At 49.6% G+C, this 17,607-nt stretch overlaps 1 protein-coding gene across 1 annotated transcript in view; it reads left to right on the top strand.

Moving 5' to 3' along the window:
- myo3a (myosin IIIA) overlaps window positions 1-17,607 on the top strand; it is a 683,164-nt gene that overhangs the window by 496,154 nt on the left and 169,403 nt on the right. The window contains exon 25 of the mRNA XM_072508449.1: window positions 14,783-14,988. Coding sequence (XP_072364550.1) covers window positions 14,783-14,988 — 206 coding nt within the window. The remainder of the gene's footprint in view (window positions 1-14,782; window positions 14,989-17,607) is intronic.

The raw sequence follows: 17,607 nt of genomic DNA, 5'->3' as shown, positions 1-17,607 counted from the left end.
ATTCTCCAGATTGCTGTCGCTTCTCCAATTACACGGGATTATTAGCGTCTTCTCCTGAAAAGATAGTCAGAGAGACTACACATAGGGAAAGGTGGATACAAATGGTATAGCTTATCAATCCATGGAAAAACGCATGACTAAACCATTTCACAACATTACCAATACCACATTATCTTAAATGGTGTTCTTCTCTCTTCATTTTCCACCATATTTATTTTCATTCGGTGAGATTACTTGCCTGCCTCTTTCAATTATTCTGCTAAGCAGAATTCTATTATGCATTAAATCAGGATAGTTTTTCGTTTTCATTTCCATTGTGTTACAATAATTCCTAAACTCTGTTTCCTTTCATCCCCTGGTGAGAATGAATGTGTCCAGTAGAGTACTAGTCTGTTGCAGAAATTCTGATGTAGGACGGATATGTGCGCTTGAGCTATTTATTCACCCCAGTCCATTTATTGTTTTGTTTTTTTGTTCTCTTCCTTTTGCATCCTCCCTATGCTGAGAGACACACATTCTCAAAGCTCCTCTCAAACCATTATGTGGTTCAAGGGAGTAGCAGGGGCTGGTTCTCTTTTATGTTTTTTCCCTGCCTCCCCCTTAAGAGAAAACCTTGAGGTGACCTGAGTATTAGGACAGCTGTGAGGAAATTCGCCACGTGCCTGCTGACATCAGGAAACTGTGGGTGTATTGGTGTCATTTTTTCAACATTGAAATCAATGGGCGTGAAATAGTGTTCAAAACACCATGATGCATGAATGGATGCCATTGACAGCTGTGAATCCCCATAAATATTTACATATATCGGGTTCTCATCAAAACCTGGTGTCTGTCCTGCTGGAGATTGAAAAATCAGTTCCATAATTCTGTACTGTCTGATGGTTCCAGATAAACACTTGCCACATGGAAATAAGCTGCACTCAGCTATATTTCAGGTTATACAGAAATATCAGGGGTGATTTTGACCCCGCGCTAGCTATCAGTGAGAACGGCGATGCAGGCACAAAATCCAGAGAGGGGGCAGCATGGTGGTGCAGTGGTTAGCTCTGCTGCTCACGGCACCGAGGATCCGGGTTCAATCTTGGCCCCGGGTCACTGTCTGTGTGGAGTTTGCACATTCTCCCCATGTTTGCAAGGGTCTCTCCCCATAACCCAAAAAGATGTGCAGGGTAGGTGGATTGGCCATATCTTCTTATTAAAACAGTTAAAAATATATACAAGGCCAAACGGTACAAACACTAATTTTGTATTGGAGAAACAGGGTACCCTTCCCCCAGTATTTCCCCTTAATTGGGAATTGGCTTTTCTATTCAAGGCGATTGAGGAACAGCAGAGACATCGATGTTCCACTGCATAAATGCTCCACTGCAGTGCCCTGCAGAGGAGGGGAGGCTCGGCCCATTGCTCTTCCAGGAGCAACACCACAGATGGTGGAGCCTCGGAAGAGACATTACCAGCAAAGGGTATTCCAACATTGTACATGCTACCTGCAGATTTCAGAGCTTCAGTGACGGAGAAGATTGGGTCTGTCCCGGGGAATGGTGGACCACCTTTGTCATGTCCTGCAACAGGTGGCACCACATGGAAAAGGAGGACACCCACTGCCCGTGGCCCTTAAAGTTTCCGCTGCTCCAAACTTCAATGTAAGTGGCCCATCTCAGGGCAACATGGGTGACCCGTGTGGCATTTCCTAGTCAGCCACACAATGTACAAGGGAGGTAACAGATGCCCCTTTTGCAAAGGCCCGCATGTATATATATCTGGTTACATACAGATGAGCCAGGACTCCAAGGCCATGGGTTACGGCCACTTAGCAGGCATTCCCGGTGCAGGGTGCGATCGACTACACCCACGTGGCTCTGCAGTCTCCATGGCATCATGCTGCGTGATTCATAAACTAAAAGGGATGCCACTCCCTCAATGTCCAACTCGTTAGTGACCGTACAATGCGCTTAATGCAGGCACGTGCCCAATTCCCAGGGAGCATCCATGACAGCTTTATCTTGGGGCGCTCTCTGATCCCAAATGTTTTTAAGGGAGGGTAGTGATTGGAGGGATGGTTCCCCAGGGACAGGGGGTACCCACTCAGTAGGTGGCAGTAGGGAAGATACAAACGCCTGTGGAGACTTGCTATAACGAGGCTCATGATTCAACGCGTGCACTGGTCGAGCAGGCGAGTGGACTGCTCAAGATGTGGTTCCGGTGCCTGGACTTGTCAGGTGTTGCCCTCAAATACATCCCCACAGAGGGTGTCCCTCAAAATTGTGGTCTGCTACGCTCTCCACAACTTGGCGCTGCAGAGAGGAAATCAGCTGGACCCGGAGGAGATGGGGGAGTGACACAACTCCTCAGATGAGGAGGAGGTCAAAGATGGCTGCAAACGGCAAAATTCAGAGTAGGAGGATGAAGAAGCTTGGTATATGGCCGGGGCCCATATGGGCTGAAGAGTTAGAGACATCCTCAAAGCCTCTCGGTTCAGGGACGGTTAGAACTCTCCCACCATGGGGTCTCACATCAAACTGTTGTGGCACCTATACTAAGTTCTCCTGATGGTGCCCTAGTTCAAGGGAGGGGCACTAAAGCCATCGACCATGCTCTGCAGGAGAATGGTGATGCCCTACATTGAGGACAGAGCAATTCTCCTCTCATCCTCGGCGATATGTCTGGCTCCTGCCTGACAGAGAGCTGAACGCTTCCTGCCAATAAACGGGCTGATCAAGTGGTTCAAAGATGCTGGATGATTTATCTCTGTTACTGCAGCATCTTCCAAGGTCAGGGGTCCTGGTGTTTTCCTCCAACTTACATCCGAGGTTAGCAGCCTCTCAAGACTTTATCAGCCCATGGCCACGTCATCACTGGAGAAGTGTAGCAGCCCCAAAAGGCCTGAGCATTGATGCTGGGATGGGCTGTCACCTTGCATGAGAGCTTGGGGGAGTCCCTGTGTGGGGGGCCAGTGGGGCGAAGGGCTTGGCAGCAGCATGTCTTTCCTGAGTCATCAGTGTGGGAGGTGGGAGAGATATAGCGCTGCAATTCTCACATTCCACAGGGATGTAACGCCAAATGTGCGCAGGTTTGGTGGAGCATGCCGCGTGACCTCACTATCATTTTGTGCAGGTGGCCTGATAGGGGGACTCCCTTGGGAGTCTTCTTTAGGACGGCACGGTGGCACAGTGGTTAGCACTGCTGACTCACAGCTCCAGGCTTCAATTCCAGTCTTGGGAGATGGTCTGTGTGGAGTTTGCACTTTATCCCCGTGTCTGCGTGGGTTTCCTCCGGGTGCTCCGGTTTCCTCCCACAGCCCAAATATGTGCAGGTTAGGTGGATTGGCCATGATAAATTGCCCCCTAGTGTCCAAAAGGTTAGGTCGGATTATGGGGATAGGGTGGCAGCGTGGGCCTAGGGTGCTCTTTCCAAGAGCTGGTGCAGACTTGGTAGGCTGAATGGCCTCCTTCTGCACTGTAAATTCTATGATTCTATGATCCCCTGCAATCCTCGGGATGCATAAATTTGCATGGCAAAGGATTGGGAATTGCTGCCTGACTCAGTTGCAATTCAGCTTTGGCGGGAGAAGTCAGTCGCCCAAACAGTGAATCTCACCCTGGAGGAGGCAGACGTACCCTGGACTGCTGCCCCGTCCTCTTCTGCAGTGAGCTGGCATTGACAAATGCTGCCACCGCCTCCCAGGCCAGGGTGGTGACTTTGCTGGAAGGATGTACGTGTGACCGTGGATACAGGACCTCCCACCTCTGCTGCACACCATCCAAGATTTTGGTCAGGGTTCCCTCTGTGAATTGTGGTGCTAGTTTCCTGGTAGCCATTCCCCTCAAATGGAGCTGGAACAAGTGCTGGGGAGGGGTTTATATGAAGCTCCTCGCTGATTGCAGAGGTTAAGTTAGCCAGGGGCGTGCAAATCAGTCGGAGACCGCCACGAGTTCTGCGTGATTCACGTGGTAATAATTATCTGCGGGGTTCTCCGTCGGCAGGACCCTCGGCTTCGCTGTAGCACACGCCCGCCCGCGGGTTTCCCGATGGCAACAATGGGAAAGCCCATTGGCCGGCTGCTGAAATGGTGGATCCCACTGCATGTGGAGACGCACCACACCAGAAAGCAGGGCTGGCGGAACGGAGAATCACGCCCAATGTTTTTAAAGAGGCTTAAATACCCGTGTAGTTTCCGGCCACCGGCACAATGCGCGTCAATTTTCTCACTGGAACCAACATTCCCAAATACTGGCAAGATTTCGCCCACTGCTTTGCGCTTTTACTCAAATATTAAATGGTGGAAATGCATTTCTCCACTTAAACAACTACTTTGAGGATGGAAACTAGCAAAGAGATTTTGGCAGTACAATCTTTCTCATCTTCGGTCTCACATCTAAAATATGTATTTCATTGCTGTAACTATGATTTTACACCCAGATGAAAAAACTGACAGTTAAAGCGAAGTACAAATAGGGCTCAGCTCAGCCAGAATATATATATATTTTTTATCTGTATGGGGTTGTAAACCCAAGGTTCCGTTTGTAAAAACCTGCATTGTTTTGTTCGTCTGAGTTTCAGTTCATCTCCAATTATTCCTTTCAGAGTCACTAACTCTGTGCCTAATTGATGTTAATTGGTATAATCAGGCAGATGTACTGAGAGCTCTCAAGCTACCCCACACGCCAGAGCATCTGGTGTTAGAGAGCTCACGATACTGCCAGACTTTGATTCCAACCAGAAACCCATGCTCCTTTCCACCCAATACGGTTGTTCAAAGGTCGGAATATTAATCAGTGAAAAACAACTTGAAAAGCCCGAAGGTATCAATGGTGAGAGCGGAGTCGCAACATTCAGCGTAGTTCTCACAGGCCTTCAAACGACCCATATCGACAACAACAACCTGCATTTATATAACCCCTTTAAAGGTGAAGAAACGACTCCCCCTCCTCCCCCTTCCATCCCAAATGGAAATGGAATGAGGAATGGCGGCGGAAGTGGAGAGTGAAAGAGATAGTTCTGGATGAGAAGATTGGAGGAGGGAGGGATTTGGGGAGCCAGTCCCAATGAGCAGGCGATGGTTCTGCCGAATAGACTGAGGAACCTACACGGCAAACGTTGTCTTTTAAAATTGCCATTCAGTTTTTCAAATCACGCAGCAACTTGTCAGCATTTTGGAAACAAAATCTAATTTTGTCACTGGCATTTTGTGTTGCCATCTCAGCCAATATGATTACTGCAGAAATATGTTAGGAAACTAACGTTGCACCAGCTGAATTTAGGATAGGAACTAGCTGATATCAAATGAATGGGGCTGGAACCAAGCAGATGTTATCTCCTCCTATTTGTTGCACATGTACTGGAGGCAGAAAAATAAGTAACAGCTCGTCTCAGCAGGTTTGTGTTTATTTAATGTTTCTTCCCAAAGGAGCTATGGCAATAAACGAGTGCTTAAATGCAGCTTCTGAAAGCTTTCTGAAATTTTCTTTGAAAAGAAGCTTGCGGGGCATGCCTCAGTGTTGCCTTAGACAAACACTGATAGGGGCTGGTTTAGCTCACTGGGCTAAATGGCTGGCTTTTAAAGCAGGCCAGCAGCACGGTTCAATTCCCGTACCAGCCTCCCCGAACAGGCGCCGGAATGTGGCGACTAGGGGCTTTTCACAGTAACTTCATTGAAGCCTACTCGTGACAATAAGCGATTTTAATTTTACTTGTTTCATTCCTTTTCATTTGCGTTCGTTTTGAGTTCTCTGCCTGACAGCAGTCTGACCCATAATGCCATGATCTCCACCACAGGTAGGGCACGGAGGCAAGTCCAAAGCCCATCCCAACTGGAACAGGGAATCCTGCCCCATGCTGTTGGCATCAATCTGATCTTCATCAGCTGTCCAGCCAACCTGCCCCCACAGAACTCTCCGCTGCATCCTGCACCATCCACACTGCCCCGATCTGAGGGACTGCATGCAAAAATGTAATTTTCATGTGAGGGCCAAGAAGAGTCCAACACGAGTTTTTGAGTCAAACAAAACTTAACTTTATTTACACTAATATGGTCTTCTCTCTAGCTGTTTCCTAACTGGCCGGCTTTATTTAGACAACAGAAAAGGTTAACAATTGCCTCGCCCCCTTATCGGGGAGCTCATATTCGCCAGCAATTGTCGATATCCAATAGGATCTGTGCAGATTATAATAAGCACCTGAAGTAATTAGTAAACCATTACTGCTGTTAACTATGCTTTGCTGTACTGCAGTTGAAGCAATACTGTATGTTGAAGCAATACTGTATGCTGCAGCTCGGTTGTGCCACACACATGTCCCATTATCTCTCAATCTAAATTCTTGTTTTCACGTACACACAAATGAATTAAGGGCAGGTGTAGGCCATTCGGCCCTTCTATTCTACTCTGCCATTCAACGAAATCTTGGCAGATATTTACCTCAGCTCCACATTACCACCTACTCCCGATAACATCACACCCCCTTGCTTATCAAGAATCTACCCAGCTCTACCTTAAAAATATCCAAAAGACTCTTCCTCCGTCGTCAGTTGAGGAAGAGAGTTCCAAAGACTGACCAACCATTGAAAGGAAAAGGTTCTCCATATCTCTGTCCTAAACAGGTGACATCTTACTTTTAAACAATGGCCCTGAGTACTAGATTCTCCCACTAGAGGAAACATCATCTCCGATCATTCCTATCAAGACCCCTTAGGCTCATATATGTTTCCATCAAGTCACCTCTGACTCTTCTAAACCCCAGTGGATACAAGTCTAGCCTGTCCAACCTTTCCTCATTAGATAACCTGCCCATGTTAAGTATTAGTCCAGAAAACATTGTCTGAAATGCACCAATGCATTTACATCCTTTTTAAAATAAAGTGATCAATGTTGTACAATATTAATCTCACCAATGCCCTGGGCGGCAGGGTAGCACAGTGGTTAGCACTGTTGCTTCACAGCACCAGGGACCAAAGTTTGATTCCCAGCTTTGGTCACTGTCTGTGCGGAGCCTGCACGCTCTCCCCGTATCCTTCCGGTTCCCCAGTTTCCTCCCACAAGTCCCGAAAATTGTTTCTTAGGTGATAACCTGCCACCCACCTTTGCAGAATTATATACTTTGCTTTAAGTTTGATACTGTTGTACGTTTAAAATCTGATATTTTCGACCAGTTTACTTACTCATAAGTTTTACCCAGATGCCCTTATTTGCGAGATGAACAAAGGACAAAACAGGTTTACAGTTTAACGCAATTTTATTCACAATTCTATTACTCAAGAAAATATGACTCAGACTCACAACTGAGCTTTGGGTTTTACCCGTAGTTAGTAAAGGATGCTGACAGGCTACGATCACTCGATGTGGGTATCGTCTCTGGGTTTGAAACTCAGGATCCTTTCTTTTTGCGATGGTTGTGCCTGGCCAACTCCTCGGATGTCGCTCATCTGTTTGATGCTCCTTTTTTTATACTGGTATGCTCGGATTGAGTCATAGGTATACGCCCACTACTGGCCCGGTCCCAGCACCATTCCCAGAAGGTGTCTGGCGTCCGGGGTCTGGTGCCTAGTGGATCCTGCTGCGGTCAAGGGTGTGTTTGTAGTGGATGGCACCCGGAGGGTTGGCAGAGGATGTGGACATGGGGATATCTGGGGGATCCGAGAGTCCTGTGATGGAAGCCATAGCTGATTGTCAGTCTCTCACCCTCTCCAATTTCTTACGGATATCACATTATGGATGATATTGTGGACCCCGCGAAAGCTGCTCTCGTGGTGCTGGTGGCAAGCCAGACAGCCAAATGCTGGAGAAGCCAGCAGCAGCATCTTAGATAGAGGCTTGAGGTGGCAGCCCATGTGCAGAGCCCCGCCCCACACCCTGAGGACCCGGCCACTCATCAGACCAGGGAGGGACCCAAAGGGGGAGTCTGGCAATGGCCCAAGGTGCACAGGCGTCGCTGGTCTTTGAAATAGATGGCAGACAGCATGAGTTGCTGGAGGCTGTGCCTCAACAAGGGGACTTGGCACCACATGGAGGAGGAGAATACTGTCTCCCGGTGGCCATCAAGGTCACCTCAGCCCTGAACCTCTACGCCGCGGATCATTCCAAGGTTCCAGTGGGGACTTGTGTAGCATATCCCAACCTACAGCTCACAAGTGCATCTATGAAGTCAGGGTTGCCGTGTTTGCCCGAGCAGCCGACTACATAAACTTTGACCTGGACCATGCACAACAAGGTGCCCGGGCAGCAGGAGTTTCCACCATCGTGCCTTGGGCCTGTTGCTCTATTTATTTATCTTGTTGAACCACAAGCCTTTCCCTTGTATCTATCAAATGACCACACAGCCAGTTAGTTAATTCAAAAGATGGTTTATTTACATACACGAGTTATCTCAACATGCAAACACAATATCTACTACGAGTTAAACTACACCTATTGTCATAATATACACCAGTATATCATGGTGCAGACACACACTGATGGACACACAGTGGGACCAATCAACATACACAACACCGCAGCCAATCACCAGTGAGAGCACACGCACTATAAAGACAGAGGACATCAGAGTTCCCGCTCATTCGAGTAGCAGCTAGCTAGGAGCACAGAGCTCACAGCCTGCAACACAGACATACACCATGTGATGAGTGCATCAACTGGTTAGGACAAGGCAAAAGTTTTTAGTTAAAACTGGTATCGTATTTACCCACAGTTCAAGTATGTTTAAATAGTTAACCTTTTAATAAAATAGTGTTGCACTACTTCAAGTGTTGGTGACCTGTATGTGATCCAGAACACCCAACACCTCACCTATCAGCTACAATAACCTAAACTTAACTTCAGGGCGACCAGCACTGTGCAAATGGATAAAGGCCTTTATCTGGATTTCACTTGGCTGGTTCGAAGAAAGTGGCTCTGTCTCTGCTGGGTTCATCCCTCAGGTAGCAATCGTTGGTCTTGAACTTAACTGGCTGTTCCTGCTGCAATTGGGTGGCACAGGCCGGATCCAGGAGAGACAGAACACATGGCTGTGCTTTCTTTTATCCCTCTGGGATTTTGCGCTCTTTGGGGCGGTCCTTAACCTTGGACCCAATAGTTCGGCAGGGCTTTGATCACTCTCTTCGATTTTGGAGGGTGCCTTGGTTGCTGCGCGGGTCCTTAGCGGTCATTGACCTCGGCAGTTGTGCTTTCTGAGTAAGGGGAGTGGCGCAGATCAGTCTGTGGCTGTACCGGTTGCTTTATTCGAGTCCCATTGTCCTGGGAAAATGGGCCATTGAAATGTAAACGAGCGGGGTTTCGGTCAGGTCTGGTTACCTGTGTTTTAGATACATATAGGCTGTGTATCTATCGGAGTCATGGGTTGGCCGTAATTACCATGGTCTTTTGCAGGTGGCCATCTTAGATGGCTACAGGCCCATCGGGTTGTCCGGGAGCGGCCTTCATTAACAGGAAGGGGTTTCACTCCCTGAACATCCAGCTTGTGTGTGACCACAGGGAGTGCGTACGACAGTTACTTCCTGGGGCAGTCGAAGATCCCCAGCGTCTTTGAGGGACAACCCAGGGTGACCGGTTGGCTCTTGAGGGACAAGGGAAACTCGCTTAGGACCTGGCTGATGATGCCAGTATGGAGGCAGGTGACCGGTGCAGGCACCCGATACAACAAGACACATGTGGTCGCCCGGGTAGTTATTGAGCGGTGCATCGGACTGCTTAAAATGCGGCTCTGATGCCACAGCCACTCTGGTGGAGCGCTGCAGTACACCCCCTGGCGGATCGCCCACATTGTGGTGGTCCACTGTGCCCTACCCAGCCACCCATAATTGACCCCCCCCCCCCCCCAGGGCCTGTGTAACATCACTCCAGGGTGATGGGCCTGTGTCAGCACTGTCAGCGAGGGTCAATAGACAAGGCAGGAGGGTGGTGATAACCTTCTGTGAGCTGAACTTTGGTGCTCCTGAATCTATGCCATAGTCTGACTCCTGTCTGTGTGCTGAGTGCTCGCTCACACCCATCACCTGCACGTGGTATGCCGTGGCAGGGGTCCCGTAGCAGGGAGCCCAGGGACTAGGGCTGGGGCCAGGGGAGGGAGGAGGGAAAACGGGAGTGGGGGGGTGCGCAGACCGGTCTGCAGTGCGGAGTAATGTGACAGAGGCTTCACATGCCTCGGGTGCAATGTATGTTTAATAGTGTACAAGTACAATAGTGACCCCAACTGTCCCTAGCTATCGATGGTGCCGGCCCCCTCCCCCCAAGTGCCCTCTGAATCATTCTCAATCACCCTAGCCCGCCGAGCTCTACCTCCATATCTAGGTGTTTCTCCAGGATGTACATCAGAGGTGGAGGCAGCTTGTTGCCTATCGCATCCTGTGGCCTTTGATGCCCCTGGCGGGCGTCCATTGGAGGGCGTGGGGTCAAAGGGCCCCTGGTGACTTGCCGGTAGCACACGCCTTGCTGTGCCACCCTGTTCTGCACGCTGACCCGAGACGTGCCGTTGTCAGGGTGGGGTGGACTCAGGAGGGCTGGTGATCGCAATCGTATATCTGTAGGGGGGTTGTGGGTCAACCTCCGGCACTCCCTCCTCCCGATAGGTGCCCATAGGACCTTGGAGGTCACCTTGGGATGGAGGGGCAGCTGGATTGGGCACTGGCTGTCTCTGCGTCAGATGACTCTGCCAGTGCTGGCGGCTCCCCAATGTCCGCACCACAGTGTCAATGCCCTCAGCGATGCTACATTGTGCACGGGCAACACTGCAGCACCTCGCCAATGTCCACTGCATCTGGGAGACAGTCCTCTGTGAGTGGGACACACTTAGGAGCGCCTCAGTGATGCCCACTTGAGACTGGGCATGTCCCCCAGTGAGACTCGGGCACGGTCGTCACTGACTGAGCTTCGCCTTGGACACCGCCACTCATTCTGCTGAGGTCATGCACCAGGTTCTCCACTGTGGTCACCACCCATCAGCGTTGGCCTCTGTGCCACATATTGCTGGCACTATCTCCTGCACCCTTAGTTTTTGGGACTCCTCCAATCAGCTGTGGAGTCATGGGAGTGTGGCTGATGTCTACTTCTGAATCTCACGGCCACACCATAATGACTGCATCTGTCCAGGATAGCCTGGTCCAGAGGCTTGACATCTGACTGGGACTCAGCTGGGTCCTGGGATCCACCAGACCTCTGACTGCTGCCTCCCCTGGATGTTTCGGCCTTCACCTGATGTGCGTCTGCAACTGTGTGGCGCTCGCCAGATACTGCCCCAGAAGCCTGTCCACAAACTTCACCCACAACGAGTGTGTCTCTGCGCTGGTGGAGGCTGGGGATGACAGCCATGATACGATGATGGTGGCATCCTCGGATCTCTCCTCCGAGGTGTTCTCTTGTGAAGCTGGCGGGGGAAACCCATCGTGGATGGGTCGGCACCACTGGGTTGCAATCCTGCAGGAGAATGGACATGTGGCCAGTGGGAGGGAAGGATCATTAACAACTCACGTGTGACAGGTCATCTGGGTGGGGGCCGGTGGATCCTCACCTCTGTGATGCAGGCCACTAGGATGCCCAGGAAACAGGATTCGCCACCACCGCCGAGATGCCCTTGGACCAGGGGTAATAGATGGCACGCATGTCACCTCACTCCTGAAAGGCAGTCCAGGAGTGCCCTTCATTAACAGGAAGGGGTTCCACTTCGTGAACATCCAACATGTGTGACCACCACGTGAAGATCATGCACTTACATGCACTCTTCAATATTCAGGTCCCGGTCAATCTGATCCCACAACCATGAGCACGACTCTCCAGCTTTGTTGTGCTCTCTCTCAAATATAATGAGGCCTGTGCATAACGGGAGGGGCCAAACACGAGATCCACGCCAGGCAACCATCCTGCTCCCGTAGACAAAATCAGGATCTCGCCGTAGCATGGCGAGAAACCAATTATCACCACTTAAGCCCTATTTCCATACAATTAACGAGAACAACCACATATCCAACGGCGTTCCAACCTTCAGCGGCCTCCCCAGCAAACACCGACGCTGGCGCCGATTAGTACTCCTTTTTTAAAACACGAACCTGGCAGAAGGGCCTCTGTGGGGAGCCGAGGAGGTGAGTAGCCATCTTTGCTCACAGGCAAAGAGACCGGCGGCACTGGGCTTGTCACCCCAGTGCTCACCTGAACCTTGCTGGGATCAGTGATCTTTTGAACTGCATAATTAGATAACGAGAAAGCTGATTGAATGAAATGATGGGAGCGAGGGATCATAATGTGAAAAGAAAGAGTAGAGAAAACACAAGAATTAAAGATATTCATGTAGGAAATGATAAACAGACTGATGACAGGAGGAGACAGAGAGTAAATCAGCAGACAAGGCCAGATGTTACAAAAATGAAAAGGACAAAACTATAGGCTCTGCATCTGAATCCATGTAGCATTTGAAACAAAACAGATGAACTAATTGCTCAAATAAAAATAAATAAGTATGATCTGATAGACATTACAGAGACATGGGGCACGATTCTCCAGAAAGATTTCTAAATATGGTAGTGAGCGGGAATTGCCGCGAGCTTCTCAGCGCTTGGCCCAGCGAGGCCGGCAACGTAATTCAATGTTAATTAGTTCACGTAACAAAGACTCATGGGCTTTGCACCGCAAATGAAGGCTCCCCAGCTGATTCACCGGGACTGCCCTCGCCAGCCCCCCACTAACAAGATCGAGTAACGCTTAAGCTGCACTTGCTCAGCCAACCCCAGCCAGCTCCCAACAATGGCACTGTGGTGGTATGTATTAGGGGTCAAGTGGGACCTGTGAAGCGGAGATGCTATTGGCTGACAGGTCCCGGGTCCTGGTTGGATCTGCCGACTTCTGGCTCCGCCCTGAAGGCAGAGTATAAGAGCCCGAGCTTCTCCCCGCAGCTTCATTCTGTTGCTGAGCTGCTGGGGACAAGTCTCGCTTAATAAAGCCTAGATCGACTTCATCACTTCTCGTCTCGCGTAAGTCATTGTGCGCTACAGGCACCGAGGCGACCAACCCCAAGATTCGAGGACACTGACCCAGGGAGGCGCCTGGAAGTGGTGAAGGCCTGTAGCTATTAGTCAGGTGTTTCCTAGCGCTCGGAGCGTCAAAACACACCACGCTATCGAACAGCCATTCGGGTAGATTGGGGACCAAAGCTGCACTTTGTCCCGTTTTCTGCACTGTGGACCTCCGCTCGCTGGAACTCCTCGGTGCAGGGCGAGATCAGTACGCCATTTTTAAATGGCATCCCATTGTCTTGAGTCCCCACCATGCAGCCCCCGATCCCCCAAAGCCCCAACTCATCGATAAGGGGGTCCTCAGGCCCCCTGCACCCCCATCACCAACACAAGGCACCCCTGGGCCCGATCCTCAGTGTGGGAAAAATCTCAGCCCGATAACCTGGCATTGCCCCTACCAACTGGCAATGCAAACTTAGCACCTTGACAGACTGGCACCCAGGTGGCACTGCCAGTGTGCCATGCTGTCAGTGTCACAGTGCCTTGGTGGCACTGGCAGTGCCAGGGTGCCACCCTTCCCAGAGGGCAAGCAGCTAGAGGCCTCCAATCCCCTGGGCGACCCCCACGAGTGCTGTTCCACCTGGTCCCTATTTGGGGAGACCAGCATTGAATGACACTCATCCAAGGTCTCCAAGGTGAGTGGTTGGAACCCACACCTTGGATAGATCGTGAGAATGTATATTAGAGTGACATTAGCTGTCTCACTCTAATATGCACATTTGCCAAAAAGTGGTCCTGCCCAGAATGGGCTGGATTCACATCATGGCGTCTGGTAAGATCACGTTAGATCTCGCGAGGCATGATGTGCCGGTTAGATCCTATAAGAGGGATCACTCTGCATGTACTGGTCACGTTGCGGCGTGCTGCGCTGCCTTTCAGGCATAATGCGGCCAGTAGATCCCAACCGCTACATTTTGCACAAGAGAGAATTTGCATTAACATTAAGTTTAATTAAAATAGCGAGAAAAAATGAAAAAGAAAACTCTCAAATTTGATGAAGTTTGATGAACAAGTGGTAGCAGTCTTGCCTTTGAAATTTTGGATTATTTTGATGAACATGCAAGCCCAAAGGCCTCCTTGTGTGCTGTAACAAAGCTATTATTCTGTGAGCTGGATTTACCGGTGGTAACGGGGATCATCGCCAGGGACAATGGCAGTGCAAACCTGCTTTAAGAGTCAACTGGACCCAGGACTGCATCTTCAGTGTCAGCCACAACCATCCCAGTTGAGGCCTGTTGCCTGCCCCCAATCAGAGAGCTGGCAGCTCAGCCCACTGGGAGTGGTGCACATTGATGGGGCTGCACACTGATGAGGAGGGCACATCAATGGCCACGCTCCCTTGCAGCCAGATAGTGGGATCTGGTGATGCCAGGGCCAGTCAAACAATACCTGGCAAGGGTGGGAGAGGATTGCTGAAGGCTCTCATGCCAAGGGGCAGTCATTGCACCTGGGAGACTCATCATGGGCGGTGGTAACGAGGTGGGAAGAGGACTTTAATTGACCATTTAAGTGGCTCATTCGGCCTCATGGCATGAGGGCTGTTTGCCACTTTCCCACTGCTAACAAGGTGGAATGGCACCAGGAAGATATATGCTTCTATGGAATCAATGGACTGATTGGCTTCCTTCTGTAACATAATTACACTATGACCATATAACTAGCTTTGGGATTTTCTGGCCCTGCCCTGGTGGGATCTCAGTAAATCTCAGTAAAATCGACAGTGAAATTTAAAATTTTAGCCTGCTGCTTTTGTAAACCTCTCATTGTGACTGATGATTGTTTGACTTTCAGTATTCACTCATGGATCTCCTCTCCAAGATGGTGGGTGGCCTGCCTCATTTTGTTCGTTGCATAAAACCAAATAATGACCGCCAAGCCAAGAAATTTGATCAAGAAAAGGTGTTGGTACAGCTTCGTTACACGGGAGTTTTGGAGACAGCCCGTATCCGGAGACAAGGATATTCACACCGCATTCTCTTTGCAAATTTCATTCAAAGGTGAACGATGCAATTCACTTGTTACCTTGTGTTTTAAACTTTCGTCGCAGCCAGCCATTGAAAAAATCCTGGCAGACAGAAGCTGTTGTGTATCACAGGTGTGACTGGGATGCCTAGTATATTCATCTAGGGTTCGTAATTTGCAAAGCTTTATTTATTCTCGATCCCCACTTTACATAAAATTCTAAGAGGCTGACTGGACGTTCAGTTGGTTTACGGTCAGGGGTCTTGAGGCACAGTGGGTAGCATCCCTACATCTGAGCCGGAACATAGAACATAGAACATAGAACATAGAACATAGAACAATACAGCGCAGTACAGGCCCTTCGGCCCACGATGTTGCACCGAAACAAAAGCCATCTAACCTACACTATACCATTATCATCCATATGTTTATTCAATAAACTTTTAAATGCCCTCAATGTTGGCGAGTTCACTACTGTAGCAGGTAGGGCATTCCACGGCCTCACTACTATTTGCGTAAAGAACCTACCTCTGACCTCTGTCCTATATCTATTACCCCTCAGTTTAAAGTTATGTCCCCTCGTGCTAGCCATTTTCATCCGCGGGAGAAGGCTCTCACTGTCCACCCTATCTAACCCTCTGATCATTTTGTATGCCTCTATTAAGTCTCCTCTTAACCTTCTTCTCTCTAACGAAAACAACCTCAAGTCCATCAGCCTTTCCTCATAAGATTTTCCCTCCATACCAGGCAACATCCTGGTAAATCTCCTCTGCACCCGTTCCAAAGCCTCCACGTCCTTCCTATAATGCGGTGACCAGAACTGTACGCAATACTCCAAATGCGGCCGTACCAGAGTTCTGTACAGCTGCAACATGACCTCCTGACTCCGGAACTCAATCCCTCTACCAATAAAGGCCAACACTCCATAGGCCTTCTTCACCACCCTATCAACCTGGGTGGCAACTTTCAGGGATCTATGTACATGGACACCTAGATCCCTCTGCTCATCCACACTTTCAAGAACTTTTCCATTAGCCACATATTCCACATTCCTGTTTTTCCTTCCAAAGTGAATCACCTCACACTTCTCTACATTAAACTCCATTTGCCACCTCTCAGCCCAGCACTGCAGCTTATCTATATCCCTCTGTAACCTGCTACTTCCTTCCTCACTATCGACAACACCACCGACTTTAGTATCGTCTGCAAATTTACTCACCCACCCTTCTGCGCCTTCCTCTAGGTCATTGATAAAAATGACAAACAGCAACGGCCCCAGAACAGATCCTTGTGGTACTCCACTTGTGACAGAACTCCATTCTGAACATTTCCCATCAACCACCACCCTCTGTCTTCTTTCAGCTAGCCAATTTCTGATCCACATCTCTAAATCACCCTCAATCCCCAGCCTCCGTATTTTCTGCAATAGCCTACCGTGGGGAACCTTATCAAACGCTTTGCTGAAATCCATATACACCACATCAACTGCTCTACCCTCGTCTACCTGTTCAGTCACCTTCTCAAAGAACTCGATAAGGTTTGTGAGGCATGACCTACCCTTCACAAAGCCATGCTGACTATCCCTGATCATATTATTCCTATCTAGATGATTATAAATCTTGTCTCTTATAATGCCCTCCAAGACTTTACCCACTACAGACGTGAGGCTCACCGGTCTATAGTTGCCGGGGTTGTCTCTGCTCCCCTTTTTGAACAAAGGGACCACATTTGCTATCCTCCAGTCCTCTGGCACTATTCCTGTATCCAATGGGTACCAACCTCCAGGCTCGAGTCCCAGCCGGCCCTCGATGGCCATGGAAGCTGTGTTCATGATTTGGCCAAACAGGTTGATTGTCAACCTATCAATCCTTCTGATGGGTAAGAGTCTGGAAGAGTTTTCTTGTATGCCAGGACCGCATGGTAGCTGCAGAGAGAGAGAGAGGGAGGGGGGTTGATTTACCTGATCCGATTCCCAAAACGATCCAGGTGGAATGTTTGCCAGCTGCCTCAGCCCCACCACGTACCAAGCCCAATCTTCTGGCTTGAGGATTATCGGGTATTCACAGTGGACTTTGTTATTAAAATTTTTTTCAACTTCCAATTAAGGGGCAATTTAGCGTGGCCAATCCACCTACTCTGCACATCTTTGGGTTGTGGCGGTGAAACCCATGCAGACACGAGGAGAATGTACAAACTCCACACGGACAGTGACCCGGGGCCGGGATTGAACCCGGACCCTCGGTGCCGTGAGGCAGGAGTGCTAATCACTGCGCCACCCTGCCGCCCAGAGTGGACCTCTGCTCGAATTCCAGCCACCAAACCGAAGATTGCCAATGGGCCCCCAAGGAAAACCAAGGTGGTGACAGTATCTGTACTGCTGTTACCTGTAGAGATGGCGGCCACATGCACAAGATCTTCACCAGGAAAACTGGCAGGTGGAGAGGATTACTGCAAGTATTTGATCAATGTCGAACAATTGCCACCACTCACAGGCCCTCTAACACCCCCTCTCCCCCACCCCACCCACCAAGAGTCCAAAGACAATCTTCTCAATACTCAGTTGGAGGAAATTTCTTCTCATCCAAGACTGGCTGTCAAACATTCAGTGTGCTAAATCAGAGAGAGTGGAGGGGTTGAGTGGTGGTGAGGTAGAG

This window comes from Scyliorhinus torazame, chromosome 6, assembly GCF_047496885.1.
Source record: "Scyliorhinus torazame isolate Kashiwa2021f chromosome 6, sScyTor2.1, whole genome shotgun sequence".
In the NCBI taxonomy this organism is placed as follows: domain Eukaryota; kingdom Metazoa; phylum Chordata; class Chondrichthyes; order Carcharhiniformes; family Scyliorhinidae; genus Scyliorhinus; species Scyliorhinus torazame.
The sequence above is the reverse complement of the archived record's forward strand: the minus strand, read 5'-3'. Positions and strand labels throughout refer to the sequence as shown.